Source organism: Podarcis raffonei, chromosome Z (genome assembly GCF_027172205.1).
Source record: "Podarcis raffonei isolate rPodRaf1 chromosome Z, rPodRaf1.pri, whole genome shotgun sequence".
Lineage (NCBI taxonomy): Eukaryota > Metazoa > Chordata > Lepidosauria > Squamata > Lacertidae > Podarcis > Podarcis raffonei.
Genome location: NC_070621.1, coordinates 8,053,490 through 8,070,502, shown reverse-complemented (window position 1 = coordinate 8,070,502; position 17,013 = coordinate 8,053,490). Strand labels below are relative to the sequence as shown.

The 17,013-nt window shown below is 43.7% G+C and overlaps 1 protein-coding gene across 1 annotated transcript in view; it reads left to right on the top strand.

Moving 5' to 3' along the window:
* PAPPA (pappalysin 1) overlaps positions 1 to 17,013 on the top strand; it is a 243,424-nt gene that overhangs the window by 85,408 nt on the left and 141,003 nt on the right. The window contains exons 7-9 of the mRNA XM_053373806.1: positions 569 to 1,076; positions 14,269 to 14,397; positions 15,849 to 15,940. Of these exons, the coding sequence (XP_053229781.1) occupies positions 569 to 1,076; positions 14,269 to 14,397; positions 15,849 to 15,940 (729 nt within the window). The remainder of the gene's footprint in view (positions 1 to 568; positions 1,077 to 14,268; positions 14,398 to 15,848; positions 15,941 to 17,013) is intronic.

The following is a 17,013-nucleotide window of genomic DNA, read 5'->3' as shown; positions in this document are numbered from 1 at the left end:
TTTCTGTAATTATAAATTGTTTTAAACTGCTTCTGTTATTCTGTTCTAATGTTGTATTTTAATTTGTAACCTGCCCTGGGACCTTAGGATGAAGGGCAGATAATAAATTTAATAATAATAATAAATAATATGTACAGATTAACAAAAATAGCATACATAATAAATTATATTCTGCATGCAGAAAAGTATATATTAAGAGAAATTCACACTAAAATGCTGATGAATTTTCACAATGACTTTTTATTGCAAACTGATCCAGAAATGAGGAGAACTGAAGTGAGGTTTGGAAATATGAGAATTTGAGAAAAACTGAAATTGACTGGCTTCTTCTTCCCTAGTGGATAGAGAGGTTTTTCTTCCAATGCAGTAACACAATACTTGAGGTTGTCCAAGGAAATTGATGGGCAAAGGAAAGAAGCTTGTGGCCCATCAGTGTCCCATGTAAATTCTTCGTTATACAACATATAAATTATATTGTGGAAACTGAAATTTCAGGTTTCCAGTTTTATAAGACCTGTGCAGTGTTGAGGTGTTGTCTTCAACTTTACATTTTCTTTATGCTTTCAAGGTCCCCCTGATGTGGAACAGCCGTGCAAGGCCAGTGTTAGAACTTGGAGCCCCAATTCAGCAGTCATCAAGCAAACCATCCCTCCTGCCTGTCCCGAACCCCAGGGCTGCTACCTGGAGCTAGAGTTTCAGTACCCGGTAATCCCAGAGTCTCTGACCATATGGGTGACCTATGTCTCTGATGACTGGCATTTCAGCGAAGCGGTGAATGACATCAAACTCTTAATGGTCAGTGGGCGGAACATATCCCTTGGCCCTCAGAACTTCTTCTGTGATGTCCCCATGACCATCAGGCTGGACTCCAAGAAGGTGAATGAAGAAGTTTGTGGCATCCAAATCTACACTTTGGATGAACAGCTGGAGATTGATGCCGCCATGATAAGCTCGGTCCCTCAGAGCAAGCAGTGTGCCAACTGCCGACCTATCTGGTACAAAGTAGCCCGGGACCCTCCCTTTCAGAAGGGCTCTCCATTCATCATCTCAGACCTCAGCCGGAAATTCATGGACACGTAAGTAGTGATAGTGCAAAGGCAAACAGCTCTTGATTTTATCTGTTGGCGCAAAGCTTTGATCTGAGAACACTTCAGAAATGTGTGATTGTGGTCACCGTAAGCAGGACCTACAACAAAATGTTATAGCACTCCTGTTCAGTGTTCCACCCACCCGGACATGCCTGTTCTAGGATACTCCATGAATTCCTCCTCCCATCTTTTTGTGCTCACCCAGTCCTCATTGTGCTGTTTGGATTCCACCCCCTTCATTTACAATGTTATTTTTTCGTACCTCAGCAAACCTTCTGTTCCCCCAAAACCTGCTGACACTTCCCTCCTCTGCACAAATGATGTTGGTTTATCTATGTAAGGAGCCACAATTCGAGAAATGAATTATATTATTATAAGCAGTGAAATGTACTCCACCCTATGTGGCCCTCAGAATTCCCCCCATTTGAATGGAATGTGTGTGTGTAAGAACTAGCCTTCTGTGCAAAGGTAGAATTTACATGCTTTGTTCCATCCACTTTTGCCTCTGTCCCCCGTCTGCCACTGGCCAAAAGGGAATTTGGCTCTCAGGCTAAAAAAAAGTGGCTTCCCCACCACTGGAATATATTATGGCAATAATTGCAAGCCAGTTTTCTGCTTGAAGAATACCATGTGACTTGCATCAAGAGAGGCAATGAAGAATGGCTTTCTGATGACCTGTTTGAAGGACAGGGTAGGCATATCTTTGATAAACAAGTATGGTTTGATCTAAGCTGGGAAGTAGCTGGGATCCAGTGAGAATATTGGATGTTAATGATGCCATAGGGTTATACCCAAATTTTATTGGTGCAGAAGCACCAGAACAGTTAAAATTTCTCCTTGTCCTATCTACAATTTCCCTGATAGTACATACCAACATCTATACATTTCCTACAATGTCAACAGGGAGAAGGGTTAAACCTCCCTCTCCAAAAGCTATTCCTCCAATCAAATTCACAGCCCCTCCCCCTGCCCCAGTAGTTTCCTTTAGGGGAGGAAATGAGTATGCTTGTACAGTGTCAGATTCTGTGCTTTGGGATAAATTATTCTGAGGCAGAGAGCATGTCCATCAGGCCACTCTCCAGATGGCCTGTTTGGTGGGCATTGTCCTGATTTGTCTGTGCAAATTTTGAAGGGCCATTAGAAGACTGTTTACTGAGCATTCATTCTGATTTTTTGTGGGGAGATTATATGTCTTTTTTTAAAAAAAAACAAAAAACTTTTTTATGTCTCAGTTTCTAAAAATACAAATGGCAAGCAATCTCCATAGCCCCCCCCCCCAAAGAAACATTCCATGCATATGCAGTCAAACAATGAGTTTGTAAGCAGTTTTGAACTGATTACAACAGTTGGGTATCTTCTGCTCTCTGTCTTAACAGATTGTCTCAGAGTGAGCCATGGGTGAGAGGACAACATTGTCCTTTCCAGCGTACTGAATAAACACATGTAATACAGTTTCAAAATCAACTTTGGTCTTTGCATTCTGAGCACTGTAGGATGCTTCATTGGTTTCTGCATAAGGGCTAGATTCCATATTCTAATTCCACAGTGCCTCTAGAGTTAAGTTGGTAGCTATTTTATACTATATTAATATATTATATGACTTTTTGCCAAGTAATCATCCCACCGCCCCCTTTAAAGCACATTTTCCTGACACTTTCCTTATTGCCAAAAGTACACACACACACACACACACACACACACACACAAACACACACACACAAACAAACAAACAAAGAAACACAATTTGGGTGAGGGGAGTGGAGCTTCTTGCGCAGGACTGCCAAATCAACTGAGCAACCTGCACTTGCTGGTATGTGATTGAATCCCACCCATAAATTGCAAAAGTCTGGAAGTACCCTATGCCTCAAAAAGCCCCTTTCGTGTTAAATCCATCAGGGGTTACTGAACCAAGATCTGAAGTACACCAAATTTCAGCTGTGTGCCCTTCAGCCAGTGGCATGGCTCCTTGCTGTGTAGTTTGCAGCTGCAAGCCAGCACTGAAAGGTTGGAGCAAAGCGCCCTTGGAGAGGCCACAGTCAAGTCTGCCTCTTGCTGACTTGCATTTGGCTCTGGGTCAAACCTCTGTGCACAGAGGCTTGAGATAACATGACCCCCTGCTTTGGGCAAAAAGAAGCATGATCTTCAATCTCCACTGAATGTGGTCAATTTGCTAGAGCTCATCCCCACAGCTGCCTCTTGCTATTGCATTCCTTCCCACTCATCCATCTCCAGACTCTGTCAGTCTCTCTTCTTGTTTCCCCCCCCCCTCCCTGAAGCCCTGCTAGCCAGAGGAACATTCTGACTCTCAAACATTCAGATGTGGCTGCCAGGTCCACCTGCTGGGGGCTGGGGATTAAAGTAAATTTAATGGCATGCAGCCCCACCCAAAATGAAACACAGAGTTTGAGGAGATCTTTGTGCTGCTTCTTTTTTTTCATAGGAACATAAGAAGATATCTAGCACTGTCGTATCTAGCACTGTCTATTCTAGCATGGGGAACCTTTTTTTTCCTGTTGGAGGTCATGTTCCCTTAGGGAAAATCTCTTGGGACCCACATATGGGTGGTGGGTGGGAACAGAATCATATGGGGGCAGGGCATCCCATTTTTCCCTCTCTGCCACCATTTTCTCTCTTTCCTGCCCCTCTATCTTGCCACCCCCACACTCTTTTTGCCATCCCTTCTCTCCCTTTGCCCTCTCCCTTTCCACCACCTGCCTCCCCATTCTTTCATTTTTTTCCTGCTAGTGTATTCTTTCCTTCTTTTTTCTGCCACCCACTTCTCTCTCTTTCCCCCTCTTACTTCATTTCTTTTGGGGGAAGGGCTGGAGCTACTGGCAGAACATATTTCTATGTGGGGAGTCCCTCAGTCCTCAGCATCTCTCATGTAGGACTGTGATTATTTTCCCCCATCTGAAACCCAGAAGATCCACTGCTACTCAGTCAAAGCAATACTTTGTTAGATGGACCAATGGGTCTGATTCAGTATAAGGCAGCTTCTTCTTAGAGAAAGGGCTGTAATTCATAGGTACAGCATCTGCTTTGCATCCAGGTAGGGCCTGGAGTTTCCCTGTTTGAAACCCTTTGGAGAGTTGCTGCCAGTCAACGTAGACCAGAGCTACATGGACCCAATGGTCTGACTCACTGCTCCCCATGTTCCTTCATCCCTTGCTTGATTCAGGCAACCCCATTCATGCCTTGACCTAGAACAAGTCCTGCAGATCCTGATTTGTGTCTGGAGCAGAGTGCAATGTGTTGGTCCATTGGCTGTGAGTTGTTGTTGTTGGAGTTTTTTGGGGGGCTGGGTGGGTTTGAGGCCAGTTGCAAATGTGATGGTAACAGTGGAGATTAAGTCAAGACACAAAGTCCCTCCCAAGGGAAACATTGTGGAGCATCCTTTTGGAAGAGACACCTTATTTAACTTTCTACATGCAGCTCTGTCCTTCCCAAGGTAGAACAGATGTTTCTTCTTTTCTGATCTCTAACCTTGGTAAATCACCACCCACAGGGTGGGCTCAAGATGTTCTAGCACTCTAGACAAAACACCCCAATGCCCCTCCCCAATGCTGCCTACCTCCGCAGATCCGGGTCCCCAATCCCTCCCGGCCCTTGCTGCCAGGCCTATGCTGCTTCTAGACCTGTCAAGGCAACTGTACCCTCACTTGCAGCTGCGCCTCTGCTACCACCGTGACAATGGCAAGGGCAACAGGGCTGTGTTGGCAGTGTGGGTGAAGACCTGGCAGGGCCGACAAGAGTGCAGTGGTGGGGGAGAGGCACATGGATCTGGCTCCTGAAGCAAATGGCTTCACTTCACCTATTGGACAGGCCACCCCTGACCTTCCCTATTTCCCAGCCCTGCTAACTGGGGGGCAAGAACCTTCTTAAAATGTTGTTAGTGTGACTTTCTCCCTCTGTCGTCAGTAGTTCAGTCTTCACACAGTGCATGGTTCTTGACACAGTGAATGGGCAAATGCTGCACTGCCTGGCAAACCTTGGTCTGCCCTCAGCTACTCATCACCTGCCTGCCTTCTTTTTTTCCAGCCAGTCCAGAGGGTGGCAGTGGCTGCTGGCTTCCTCTTCATTATTCCCCTTAAAGAGAATAGCAAAACTAAATTTAGTTGGCCCTTGCTTTCATTGGCTCTGGCTTAGCTGAAAGGCCTTTGCTCAGAAACGGAGCCCTTGTTCTGCATGTGCAAGGTACCAGGCTCAATCCCCAGCTTCTCAAGGGAGGTCTGGGAGAGACCCATGCATAAAACCCCGGAGAGCCGGTGCCAGCCAGGGTAGACAAAACTGAGCCAGCTTTCTTTGTATTCCTAATGTTTGGTCTCCCTGCCTTCTGCCCCTACCAGTCCCAACCACTACACAGTTCAAAGCTAAATGCTGGGATTTGCTGCCACAAGATTTGCAAAGCGCCACCAACTGGGACAGCGTCAAAAGGGAACTAGGAAAAATCATAGATGATCATGGGCGATCAATGGGCTTGTGGGCTTCCCAGACTCATCTGGGACCGGTTGACCTGTGGGATTGCCTTACCCCATATATGCCCACTTCCCTGTTTTGATGTCTGCAACTGGCACTGTTGCAGGAAACTAACACCAGAGCCTCCACATCGAAATGCATAGCTGGCCCCTGAGATCCCAGCCAACCCCACAGCCCTGTGGCTTTCCGCAGAGATCATGGCTGCATGTGGCCTGTTTTGCCCTCCTGTCCATCATTCACAGGAGACTGTAAAATCCAGACATGGCTGTGTTAGTTTGATGCCCCTCTTGTGGGATCCAAATGTTCTTTGGCACTCTTGCCTTTTAAATCAACTTCATAGTGAAAAGAGGGGTGGGATGTGCATTTGTCTGGGTTGCAGGGGCAGAGAAATTGTTGTGTGTCTTTTGCACCTGTTCCCTCTCTAGCCTTGTCCAAATAAGTGAAAATGCAGCTGAAATAACAGGAGAGCAGAATAGCCGTCTGAGTTTTGACGTCTCTCCTTTGTTTACTGCATACTGCACTACTATCCTGTACCTCCAACATACGCAGAGCTTAGACTTCTGATTCAGACAAGGATTCCCTACATTATCCAAGTCAAGCTTCTCACAGCCTTTTAGCATTTTGTTTTAAACACACACACACACACACACACACCCCAGAGAGAGGGGGGGGGAAGAAGACAAAAACAGAAAAATAGACCTAAAGAGGTGAGGGCGGTCCCTAATTCATGTGTCCTAGAATCACCCTTCCCTCATTCAGGGATTGTAAGAAGTGTTTTGTTTTTGATACACTTCAAAGGACCAGTGGGAACACAGAAAATCCTCCCTGGAAATCCACAACTGCTACTGGCCTTACCCAACTAAGCTATTCTCAGAGTATTTATATATTTAAATGGGGGGGTTGGGGGGTGACCATATAACAAGGTTGTGTACAATATAAAAACATCATAGAATCATAGAATTGTATAATTAGAAGGGACCGCAAGAGTCATCTAGTCTTTTAATGCAGGAATCACATCCTATACTACAGTAGTACATTAGTACAACATCAATGCTGTACTACATTAACATAAATAGAAACATCAATAAAGACTGGTTGGTTGAAAAAGAAAGAATCACATTGCAAAGGCATGTCGGAAAAGAACAATTTTTAAAAGACATCTAAAATAAACGAGATGACTAATGCAGTAATTCTACTGGCAGGGAGTTCTACAGGGCAGGGCCTGCCACAATAAAGACTTGTCTCCTAGTAAAGACTGACCAAGTCTTGGATTTCAGTTGTAGTGTCACATAGTGATCAGATAGTCCTTAAGGTACTTTGGACACCAGTTGTGTAGGGCTTTATGAATTAGCACAAGATTCTTGAGCCTGGCCTGTTAAAATCATTGAAGTTAATAAACCTAAGTTTCTCATGTACATTAATGCTAATGTGAGTATGAGTATGAGTAACATTTAAACCTACCTAATTAGGAATAATACCATCCTTTGAAATTTGCACTTTTTGCAGTTTTGCAATGCAGTTTTCCAGCCATCTAGTGTGTACAGAAATGCATCTACTAGGATAATGTGGGCATAGAAATGGATGCATTTGTGAAAGTCACTTACAAAAATGCAACATAAGATCACTTTCAAAGTTGTGTACATTGCATACAAAAATTGCATATTGCAAATTGTACATTAGGAGACATTCATGCTAAAGTCACTTACAAAAATGCAACATAAGAGCACTTTCAAAGTTGTGTACATTGCATACAAAAATTGCATATAAAAATGTGTACATTAGGAGACATTCATGCTAAAATGCTGATGAGTTTTCTGGACTTAAACAAAAAGCATGAACAAACTGCTTTGGAAATGTAGAGAACTGAATTTAAGATTTGAAAAGTGAGAAACCGAGATAATACAAAATTGACAAATTATTCCATCCCCCGCATATTGGCTAGTTACCCATTGATGTCGAAAACCCCACTCCCAACAGCCACACACATACTGATATTTTAAAGGAAAAAACCAGAGATGTTAAATCAAGGATGGGGGACCTGCCTCACCACGCAATATTTTTTGGACTTCAACTCGCATCAGTTTAAGTCAGCATGGTCAGGGCCTATGGGATTTGAAATTCACTAGCATCTGAAGGGTCCCGATCCCTGTGACACAGAAACCTGTCAATTTCAGTTTCTCTCTCACACTTTCCCCCCAAAAAATTAAATTTAGTTCTTGAGGGAGTCAGCATGGCAGAGGCAAATAGCACATCCTCCTTGCTGGTAATATGTTTCCCAGGCATTGTGCATTATGTGCCCACAAAGTTCTTCCCAAATTCTGAATCCCAGAATCCTTTGCTTGTTGCCTGCCACACTGGTTGATTGGGAGGCACATTTTAATCTGCATTGAAGCTTTACTTGGTTCATCACCCTGGTTACCTGATTAAAACTTAGTAGTACCAGTTTGTGTGTTTGAGGGTGGTGCTAGTAATGCAAGAGAGCCTTGATTTAAGGACCCATTGGAAAGATTTCAAAAAGAAGGAAGAGCTGTTGGCGTTTTGTTATTTGTGGATTGATCAACAGATGTCCAGCAAGAAAGGAGACCTTTCCAGTAACCCATTTATATGGAAGTCAGAACAATCATTATCCCCTAAGTCAGTGTTCCAAAAGCCCATTAAAAGACAGGGGATATAGATCTTAAAACACCAACTTGCTTATGCCCTTAACTTTGAAGCAGCCTCATACACTAAAGCAGGAACAGGAATGCATCAGGCTCGGTGGAGAGTGCATTTTGGCTATTGCTGTGCTCTCTGTCCCTGGTGGCTGGTGCCCATTGTGACTGGTAGATGAGAAAGCAGAGAGGTCAATAATAGGTGGAGCCAGAGCCAATGGCAGGCAAAGCCAACTAGTTTATTTATTTATTAAATTTGTATACTGCCTTTCATCATAAGATCTCAGGGCAGTTCACAGAATAAAATACAAGATAAAAACACAAGTAAATAATTAAAACAGTTAAACAATAACCTCCGCTTCCCACAGGTACATATTAAAAAGCTGTAGAATATTAATCAGCCAAAGGCCTGGTTGAAGAGGAACATATTTGCCTAGCACCTAAAAATATATAATGAAGGTACCAGTCAAACGTCCCAGGAGAGAACAGGGAGAGCTAGTACAGAAGTCAGTACAGAAAATGTGCCTTCTTGTGTTATCACCCTCCAGATGTCTCATGGAGGAGGCACAAAAAAGGGCCTCAGATGATGAACACAGAGTCTGGGTGAGAGGTGGTCCTTGAGGTATTGTGGTCCTGAGCCATTTAAGGCTTTATAGGTCAAAACCAGCACTCTGAATTGGGCCTACAAGCTAATTGGCAGCCAGTGCAGTCAGGCCAGGATCAGTGTAATAATATGCTACAACCGTCTTGTCCCAGTGAGCAGCCTGGCTGTCAAATTCTGCACCAGCTGAAGCTTCTGAACCATCTTCAGAGGCAGCCGTATGTATAAGATGCTGCAGTAAGCTAACCTTGAGGTTACCAGAGCATAGACAACAGTAATTAGGCTATCCCTGTCCAGATAGGGGTGCAGCTGGGCCACCAGCCAAAGCTGATGGAAGGCACTCCGGGCCACTGAGGCCACCTGAGACTTGAGCAACAGCAAAGGATCCAGAAGTACCCCCAAGCTACGTACCCGCTCCTTTAGAGGGAGTCTAACCCCATCAAGAGCAGGCAACCTCCCACGCAACTGGTCTAGGGAACCACCCACTAACAGTGTATCAGTCTTGGTTGGAAGGAAGAAGGCAGGCAAGTGGGGACTGGCTGCAGGCAGACTGAAGTTGGTGAGGCAATGCCCCATTTGCCCTAGTAGACCAGCCTCCACTGCTCTCCGTTAGAGAAAAGGGCATAGTAAGCAGAGGGATAAAAGTGCAGTACACTCCCTGAGCCCAGAGTCTCTGATGCAGGCTGGAAGCTTGAACGCAAAATTGAACGCAACTTTGACCCTGTAATGACATTTTCCCCAGATGCAGAAAAGAATGGAGCAACACTTGTTCGTTGTTAACAATATTGTGAGTGCTCATGCCACTTCTCTGATAGGTGAGATTCTCCAAACATCACAGCATGAATGTGGTTTTGCTTTCTTTTGCAAGGCGGCCACTGTGGTGAGACACTCCCCTGCTTTCAATGCTTTTGGTGTTTGCAAAAGTTTTGAGGAGGACATTCTGCTTCACTTATGTGTGTCCCATAACTTCCAGATGAAATCCTGTAACACTTCATACTACAAATATTTCAGGGCAGGGGGTTGTCCCACTTTTGTTGCAATAGTGCCCCTCTTGACAGTGATAGTGTGGGAACACTGGGGAAGTATCACAGGACAACAAGTAAAGCAGAATGACATGTGGATGGTCCAGTATGAATCCACCACAAACACATCATTATTGCATCAGTGTCAAGCAAAAACAAGCAAAAACAGTCTGGAGGGTCCCTGATTTTATTTACAAATATACAGTTGTGTGAGTGTTGTGAGTGTCGGTGGAGGCACAAGAGTCCATGGCTTCCACATCAGAACACTAGAAAGTACCAGCCACCGTCCCAGAATGCTGCTAGCTTACAGAGCTGAAATGTGACTCTGTCTCACTTCTCTTTCCCCCTCTTTGACAAACTACAGTTTGTTTCTCTACACAGACACCTGGTTTATACCATCCTTGTACAGGACTGGGAGGAGATAAGAACATTTCATATTGGGTATCTCCTAGGCATTGTGAAGGCTTGAGGTGGGTGGGGAACCTCAGGCCTGGAGGATTAATGTGGCCCTCCAAGCCTTTCTATCTGGCCCTTAGGACTCTTTCCCTCCTTTCCAGGCTTCACCTAACACTGCTCCTTGAGTGTTTTTTTGGCTGGCTGGAATGTGTCTTTGAACTGTGATAGTGCCTCTTGCTTCTTTGTGTGGATGTGCACTGAGAACTACTGATTTTTCCATGGCTGCAATGTAAAGCAGGGGCTCTCTGACATTTCAGACCTTCTTGCATGCAATGCATGTGCTCTGTTACTGAACTTTCAGCTTTCCTGAAGGAATTCCACAAACAGCAGATCGCATGCTTAGATCCCACAGACTGGTGTGTTTCCTTTTGCCCTGTAAAGAAGTAATGGCACTCTGTCACTGATCACAAGCCTGCAAGAGATGCTAATCTGTAAATCTGGTGGTACATGCTCATTAGGAAAACAAAAAAATCGGAACTGAATCTTAGAACCTGTTTTTAAGCCCCATCTCTGGGGTGCTCGCTTTGGCTGAGTGTGCAGTGGATGGATGTTAACAAAATCAGGTCTATTAATTGTGCCAGAAAGGTTAAGATGGCTAGGTCAAGTGGAATGATTAGATGATGGAAGTCTACTGAAAAAGTTATGTCAGGAATTCAGTTGGAAGGAGACCAATAAGTGGACTATACAACGTTTAGAAGACATCTGAAGGCAGCCCTGTATAGGGAAGTTTTAAATATTTGATGTTTTATTGCACTTTTATGTTTGTTGGAAGCCGCCCGGAGTGGCTAGGGCAACCCAGTCAGATGGATGGGGTACAAATAATAAAGTTATTGTTGTTGTTTAAAAGACAGAGGAGGATTTGGAGGAGCCATGAGCAGTAAAAATGAGAAGAATTCACAGAAAGCAATCATGGAAGATAATTTTAAATTTAAAAGCTATATTTGTGATGAGAGGAAGGGAAAATATCATTTTGATTTTTGGGTTGTATCCAGTGTTAGCACTACTCTAAGTAGACCCATTGAAATTAATGGGCAACACCAAGTTAGAGTCATTAATTTTAATGGGTGTACGCTGAGTAGAACTTAGTTGGACCCATCCCTTTGTATTGATGGTGACCACACATAGCAGGTGTAAGGTATCTTTGGCCCCTCTAGATGTTGCTGAACCACAACTATGATGCCCACCCTTCCATGCTGGGACTCATGGGAGTTATAGTTCTTCTTCTTCTTTTTAAATAAATAATCTTTATTAATTTAAATTACACACTTATACAAAGAATTTACAATCTCATACTACAAAAAGAGAATTAAAGAAAAAACAATTAAGAAAAAAGAAAAGAAGAAAATACAGAAAAAAAGAAAGAAGAAAAAGCAAATTTATATACATAAAAACATAATCTTCCTAATTAATACAATGAAACACTTAAATAAAAAATGCTTCCGACAAAACAAGTCTTCCAGTCATTCTCATTGTACTGTTTATACTGTTGTTTTTTTCACACAGTTTTATATTCTTTAATATTGTTCCCGTCTACTCCACAAACGGGGAGTTATAGTTCAATAACATCCAGAGTGCCAAAGGTTCCCCTAACCTGATATACGCACTTACTCTTTCTAAGGAGGGACAAGCAATTGCAAGGGATAGAATACATTTCTTCTCACTTTCCTACTTGGAAGCCAGCCCTCCCCCACAATCAATGTAATGGGCTTGCCCTGCCATCTAAGACTTAGGAACATAGGAAACTACCTTGGTATAAGTCAGACCATTAGAACCCCTGTTTTGTGTGCTGAAGGTCCCTGGTTCAATCCCCATCTAGGTAGGATTGAGGGAGACTCTTGTCGTTTGCAATCAGGCACACCATCTATGTGGGGCCCGAGCCCCTCCCAATTTTCAATGTAGGGGCTAGGGCCCCCAAAGTTCTGCAGTGGCTGCCACACACACACTGCACAACATGTCAGCATGCTCCACGATGTGTGAGAGTGATGGCAGCATGCCGTGGGGTGTGCTCATGTCATGTGGGCATGTCACGGAGCATGCATGCACAGTGTAGTGATGGTGCATGGCCACGAGCCCCCCCAATCGTGCCAAACTGATGTGCCACACAGCATCAGTCTAGTGATAGGGCCAGCCCTGGATCATCTCTTGGAGAAAGGTTGCATCTGCCATATGATTCATTAAAAAATTCCCTCTGGCTCACAAATGGCCAATAGATACTGGTTCAGCTGAAGGGGCATCCTTACCCATTTTACCCTGTGTGGCTGAATATGTTCATAAAGTATTATCCATCTCTCTCTCTCTCTGTACATCAGATTGCAAGATACAATGCACATCTTTTTTTAAGAAAGAAGAAAGAAGAGCAATTCTGCTGTGCAAACAATATCATTGTTAAAGAGCTATTAGTTTTGCTATAATAAAAACATTTTAACAGATAGCGATGGATCTCTCTATTACTGCAATCCATGCACTTTGTCCCAGTTTCCTTTTGTCTAGGAGACAATTTACAATTTTATTACTCTCTGCTGCATCTCAAATTCATTCTTTCTTTGGCAGAAACAGATCAGAAGGAGATACTCTGGCTTCATATAAAAACATAAATACCCACCAACTGGGAAATTGTCATTTAGAGTTAGCCATAAACATTTCATTCATGTTGGCTCAGCCCTGCTGTAATGCTAATGGTGTGAGCTTTTCTAGTCATCTGTTTTGCTAGATTCATTCTACACCGAGGAGGGAAAATAAGTTCAGCTTCCTTCTGTTGCCACATGTTTTAATAAGAAGAACAGTAGTATGATAGGATTGAAGGGGCTGTAGCTCAGTGGCAGAGCATCTGCTTTGCATGCAGGAGGTGCCACATCCAAACCCCAACATCTCCAGGGAGAGCTGGACCCTTCCCAGTGCCAGTCAGTGTAAACAATACTGAACCAGATGAATCAATAGTTGAATTCAGTATAAGGCAGCTACCTAATATTCCTATGCTTCTGTGAAAGGTCTTGTAGTCCAACCTCCTGTTTGGTGTCAGGCATCCAGAGTAAGAACATCCCTGATGGATGGCCACCCCAAACTTGCTGGAAGACCTCCAGCAAGGGCAAGCCCACCTGCCCTGGAAATTGTTTCTGGTGGCAAACTGCTCTTATCATCAAGAAGTTTCTCTCAATATTCCATCCAAATCTCTCCTCCTGTAAGTTCAGCCCTTTGCCATGTGATAGCCCCTCAGGTCCTAGAAGAACGTATTCAGTGTTAGTCATACTCAGTGTAGATGCATAATCTTGTTAATTTCAGTGGATCTGCTCTGAGTAAAACTTAGCCCTCGTCTGCTCTATACATTTAAAGCAGTAGCATACTACAGTGGTACCTCTGGTTGCGAACAGGATCCATTCTGGAGCCCCGTTTGCAACATGAGCAGAACGCAACCTGCGCCTGCATGTCTGTGCATGTGTGGTTGCGATTCACCTCTTCTGTGCATGCGTGTGATGTCATTTTTTGTGTCTGCGCATGCGCAACTGGCGAAACTCAGAAGTAACCCCTTCCGGCAATTCCGGGTCGCCGTGGGACGCAACCTGAAAACGCGCAACCTGAAGCAAACGTAACAAGAGGTATGACTGTACTTTAAACAGTCATGACTTCCCCCAAATAATGCTGGGAACTATTCCCCTCACAGAGCTGCAATTCCTGCAATTCATCTGGTTCCTGGAGTGGCTCAGCAATCAATCCTGAGAGGCCTGCATAGAGATTGCATTTAAAAAACCCTCTGAAATTGAAATTTACAGATTTGCCCAAATGTCCAGTGATGGTAGAGTTGGAGGCCTTGGTATTCGAATCAGGATGCCCCAAATGTCTTTGTTTACACCTGTGATACGTTAGAGGGCATGAGGACAATGAGATTTTCCAGGAAGTTGTATTCTGCACCTAGTATTATATGTTGAGACTATCCTCCACTTTAATGCCTGGCTAATGTCTCCTTCCTTATCTTGCAGTGAAATACAAGCAGGCATCTTATACACTTACTGGGTTTCAGTAATTTCTGGGATGGAAGAGAGCGAAACATCCCCACCACTCACCTATGTCCATGGAAGCGGCTACTGTGGAGATGGGATTATCCAGAAGTAAGTGCATGGTGCTTTTAAATTGATTTGATGACACATCTAGGGATGTGAACATCTGTAGCCCATCAAATGCTGCTAGAGTACAACTCTCATCATCTCATCAGAGTTGGCTGCATTGGCCTGAGTGTCGCCTCTGGTGAGCAGGCTAATCCCTAGTTTAAGGCATAATGAAGGTGTGAATGTACCTTGAACATTATCTAGTCCAAGCACCTACTGATACAAGAATGAGACATTGGGGTCATAAGAGATAGCTCAGTGAAGATGTTGACCCAGTTTGCAGCAGCTGTGCAAATTCCATGCTAGGGATCATTAGGTAATGAAAATAAAACTGCTGATACAATATTGCCATTATTCAAATCTATGGTGTGGGCGCATTTGGGATGCAGTATACAGTTCTGGTTGCCTCACCTGAAAAAAGGATATTGTAGAGTTGGGAAAAGGTTCAGAAAAGGGCAACCAAAATGATCAATCATTACCATGAGGAAAGGTTGCAGATGGAATCTGGGTATTGGGATCTATGAGCAAAAATCTGGACTGTAAAAGTGATTACTAAAGGTTGCATAACTTGTCCCCCAGTTGATCTACGGTGCTGAAATGGTTGTGCATGCTTTTAAAAGAGCATTCATGTTTTCTTTATGCTACATATAGACTTTTGTTGTACAATAAAGTGTTTTGAGGTCCACTACTAGGATTGGAGGGGAAATGAATTCATTTCACAATTGAAGACTAACTTACCCAATTCACACTTTCAGAAATAATATGTGAACCCAAGCACAGCCAGCTTTCGATATCCACACTTCTCCAAATTTCACAGTGCAGTTCTCGCACTGTGCCCGACCCCCATTCTACCATTCTCATCATGTGTTGAGTGATGTTTGGGGGTCACTTCTGGGTTCAGCATCATGCGTGCATGTGCGATCACACGTCTTTCAGGCAGGGGTGAAGCTAGGCTTTTTTCACCTGGGTCAAAGACCCAGTTTGGCCCTTTGCTCATTTGCGTGCGCGCGCGCACACACACACACACACACACAAAAACACACACACAGAGACTGGGAGCCTCAATGGTGCCCCTCTGGGGGCTTCACCTAGAGCAAAAAACCTGGCTAGCCCCTCCCTGCCATTAACTAGAGCTCTGATTTCATGCCAGTGTTAATCTGTTGTTGTCTGTATACTAGGAAGAAGTGTGCACAAAATGAACATATAATACAAAAATGCATATTGGGGAGAATTGTAAACAGATGTGGAAATATTGAAAACTTAAGAGTGTAAAAAGGAGAAACTGAATTTGACAGATTTGCTGATCCTTACAAATGTTTTAATTTTTCTTACTTTCCCTCAATATACATTTCACTTTATCAGCCTGTAATGGGAGAAGGAAGTAGAAGAGGCAGAAGGGGTTATTTGGACCATCACAGCATTTATTTCCCCCCATTTTTGTATCTTGCTCTCAGGGACCTTGGGGAAGAGTGTGATGACATGAACAAGGTCAATGGAGATGGATGTTCCCTCTTTTGCCGTCAAGAGTTGTCCTTCAATTGCATCGGTAAGTGTCTTTGGCATGGCATGGCTAGTGGCATAACCATTCTGGCTACCAATCAGCTGTGGGGTGAGGGTGGGGAGTTTATCAGTATGGATATGTTGAGGCTATATTGCTTTTTCTGTGACTTTTCTTGTTTTCATTGGGGATGAATTTTGTGAGTTGTTGGTTTGCCGATTTTGGATTTTATGAACTTGGTATTTTTTGGTATCTTGTGTTGCATGTATCTTTGGTTGTGAGCATCATAAGCTCCTCTTTAAAGCTTCTTTTTTTGGAAAAAAACAACAACCCCAGGCTATAAAAATGTGTATTTTTAATGAGTGGTTGAGTTAATAACTTAAAAACCAGGGAGAGGTAGCAGGAGTGCTTATGCACTGTCCTGACACCAGAGACTAGATGCTTGGACAGAAGAGCAAACTCTCGAGTCTTGAGCTTTATAGGGCCTGGTTGATCAAGATTGGTCTGTAGGGTCAGCTGATGAAATTTTCAGGCAAGCTTAGATGGCACCCTTGAGGCACAATACTCAGTTGGCCAGGCTTGCAGTGATAACAGCCAGAGCCAAATTGCTTGCAGTCCAGGTTCAGTACCTCTGTTTCCATGTATCATATGTGTTTATGCTGTGCACATGTTCCCTGCGGCTAATGTGTGCAAAAAGGTGAAGAAGAAAAAAACCTGGCTTCATTGGACGCCCTGAGTTCTAGTATTACAAGAAAGGGAGAAAAACTCCTCTCTATCCTTTTTCTCCATGTCATGCATAATGTAATGCACTTCTATAAAGAGTCCCCTTACTTGCCTTTTCTCAAAACTACAAAGTCCCCAATTCTGTAATCTTTCCCCCTATGGAAGTTGCTCCAACCCTTAGATCAGCCAGGACAACACACACACACACACACACACACACACACACACACACTACAGTATTCAAACTGCAATCTCATTGTGGATTTGTATAATGGCACTATGATATCTGCAGTCCCTAAACTTCTCTTCTTTGCATAGAAAGGGGGTTTATTTATTTCATGGCCATTGGCCTCCATTTATCTGTCTCAGGAATTGTGAACCTGTGGCCTTCCATGCAA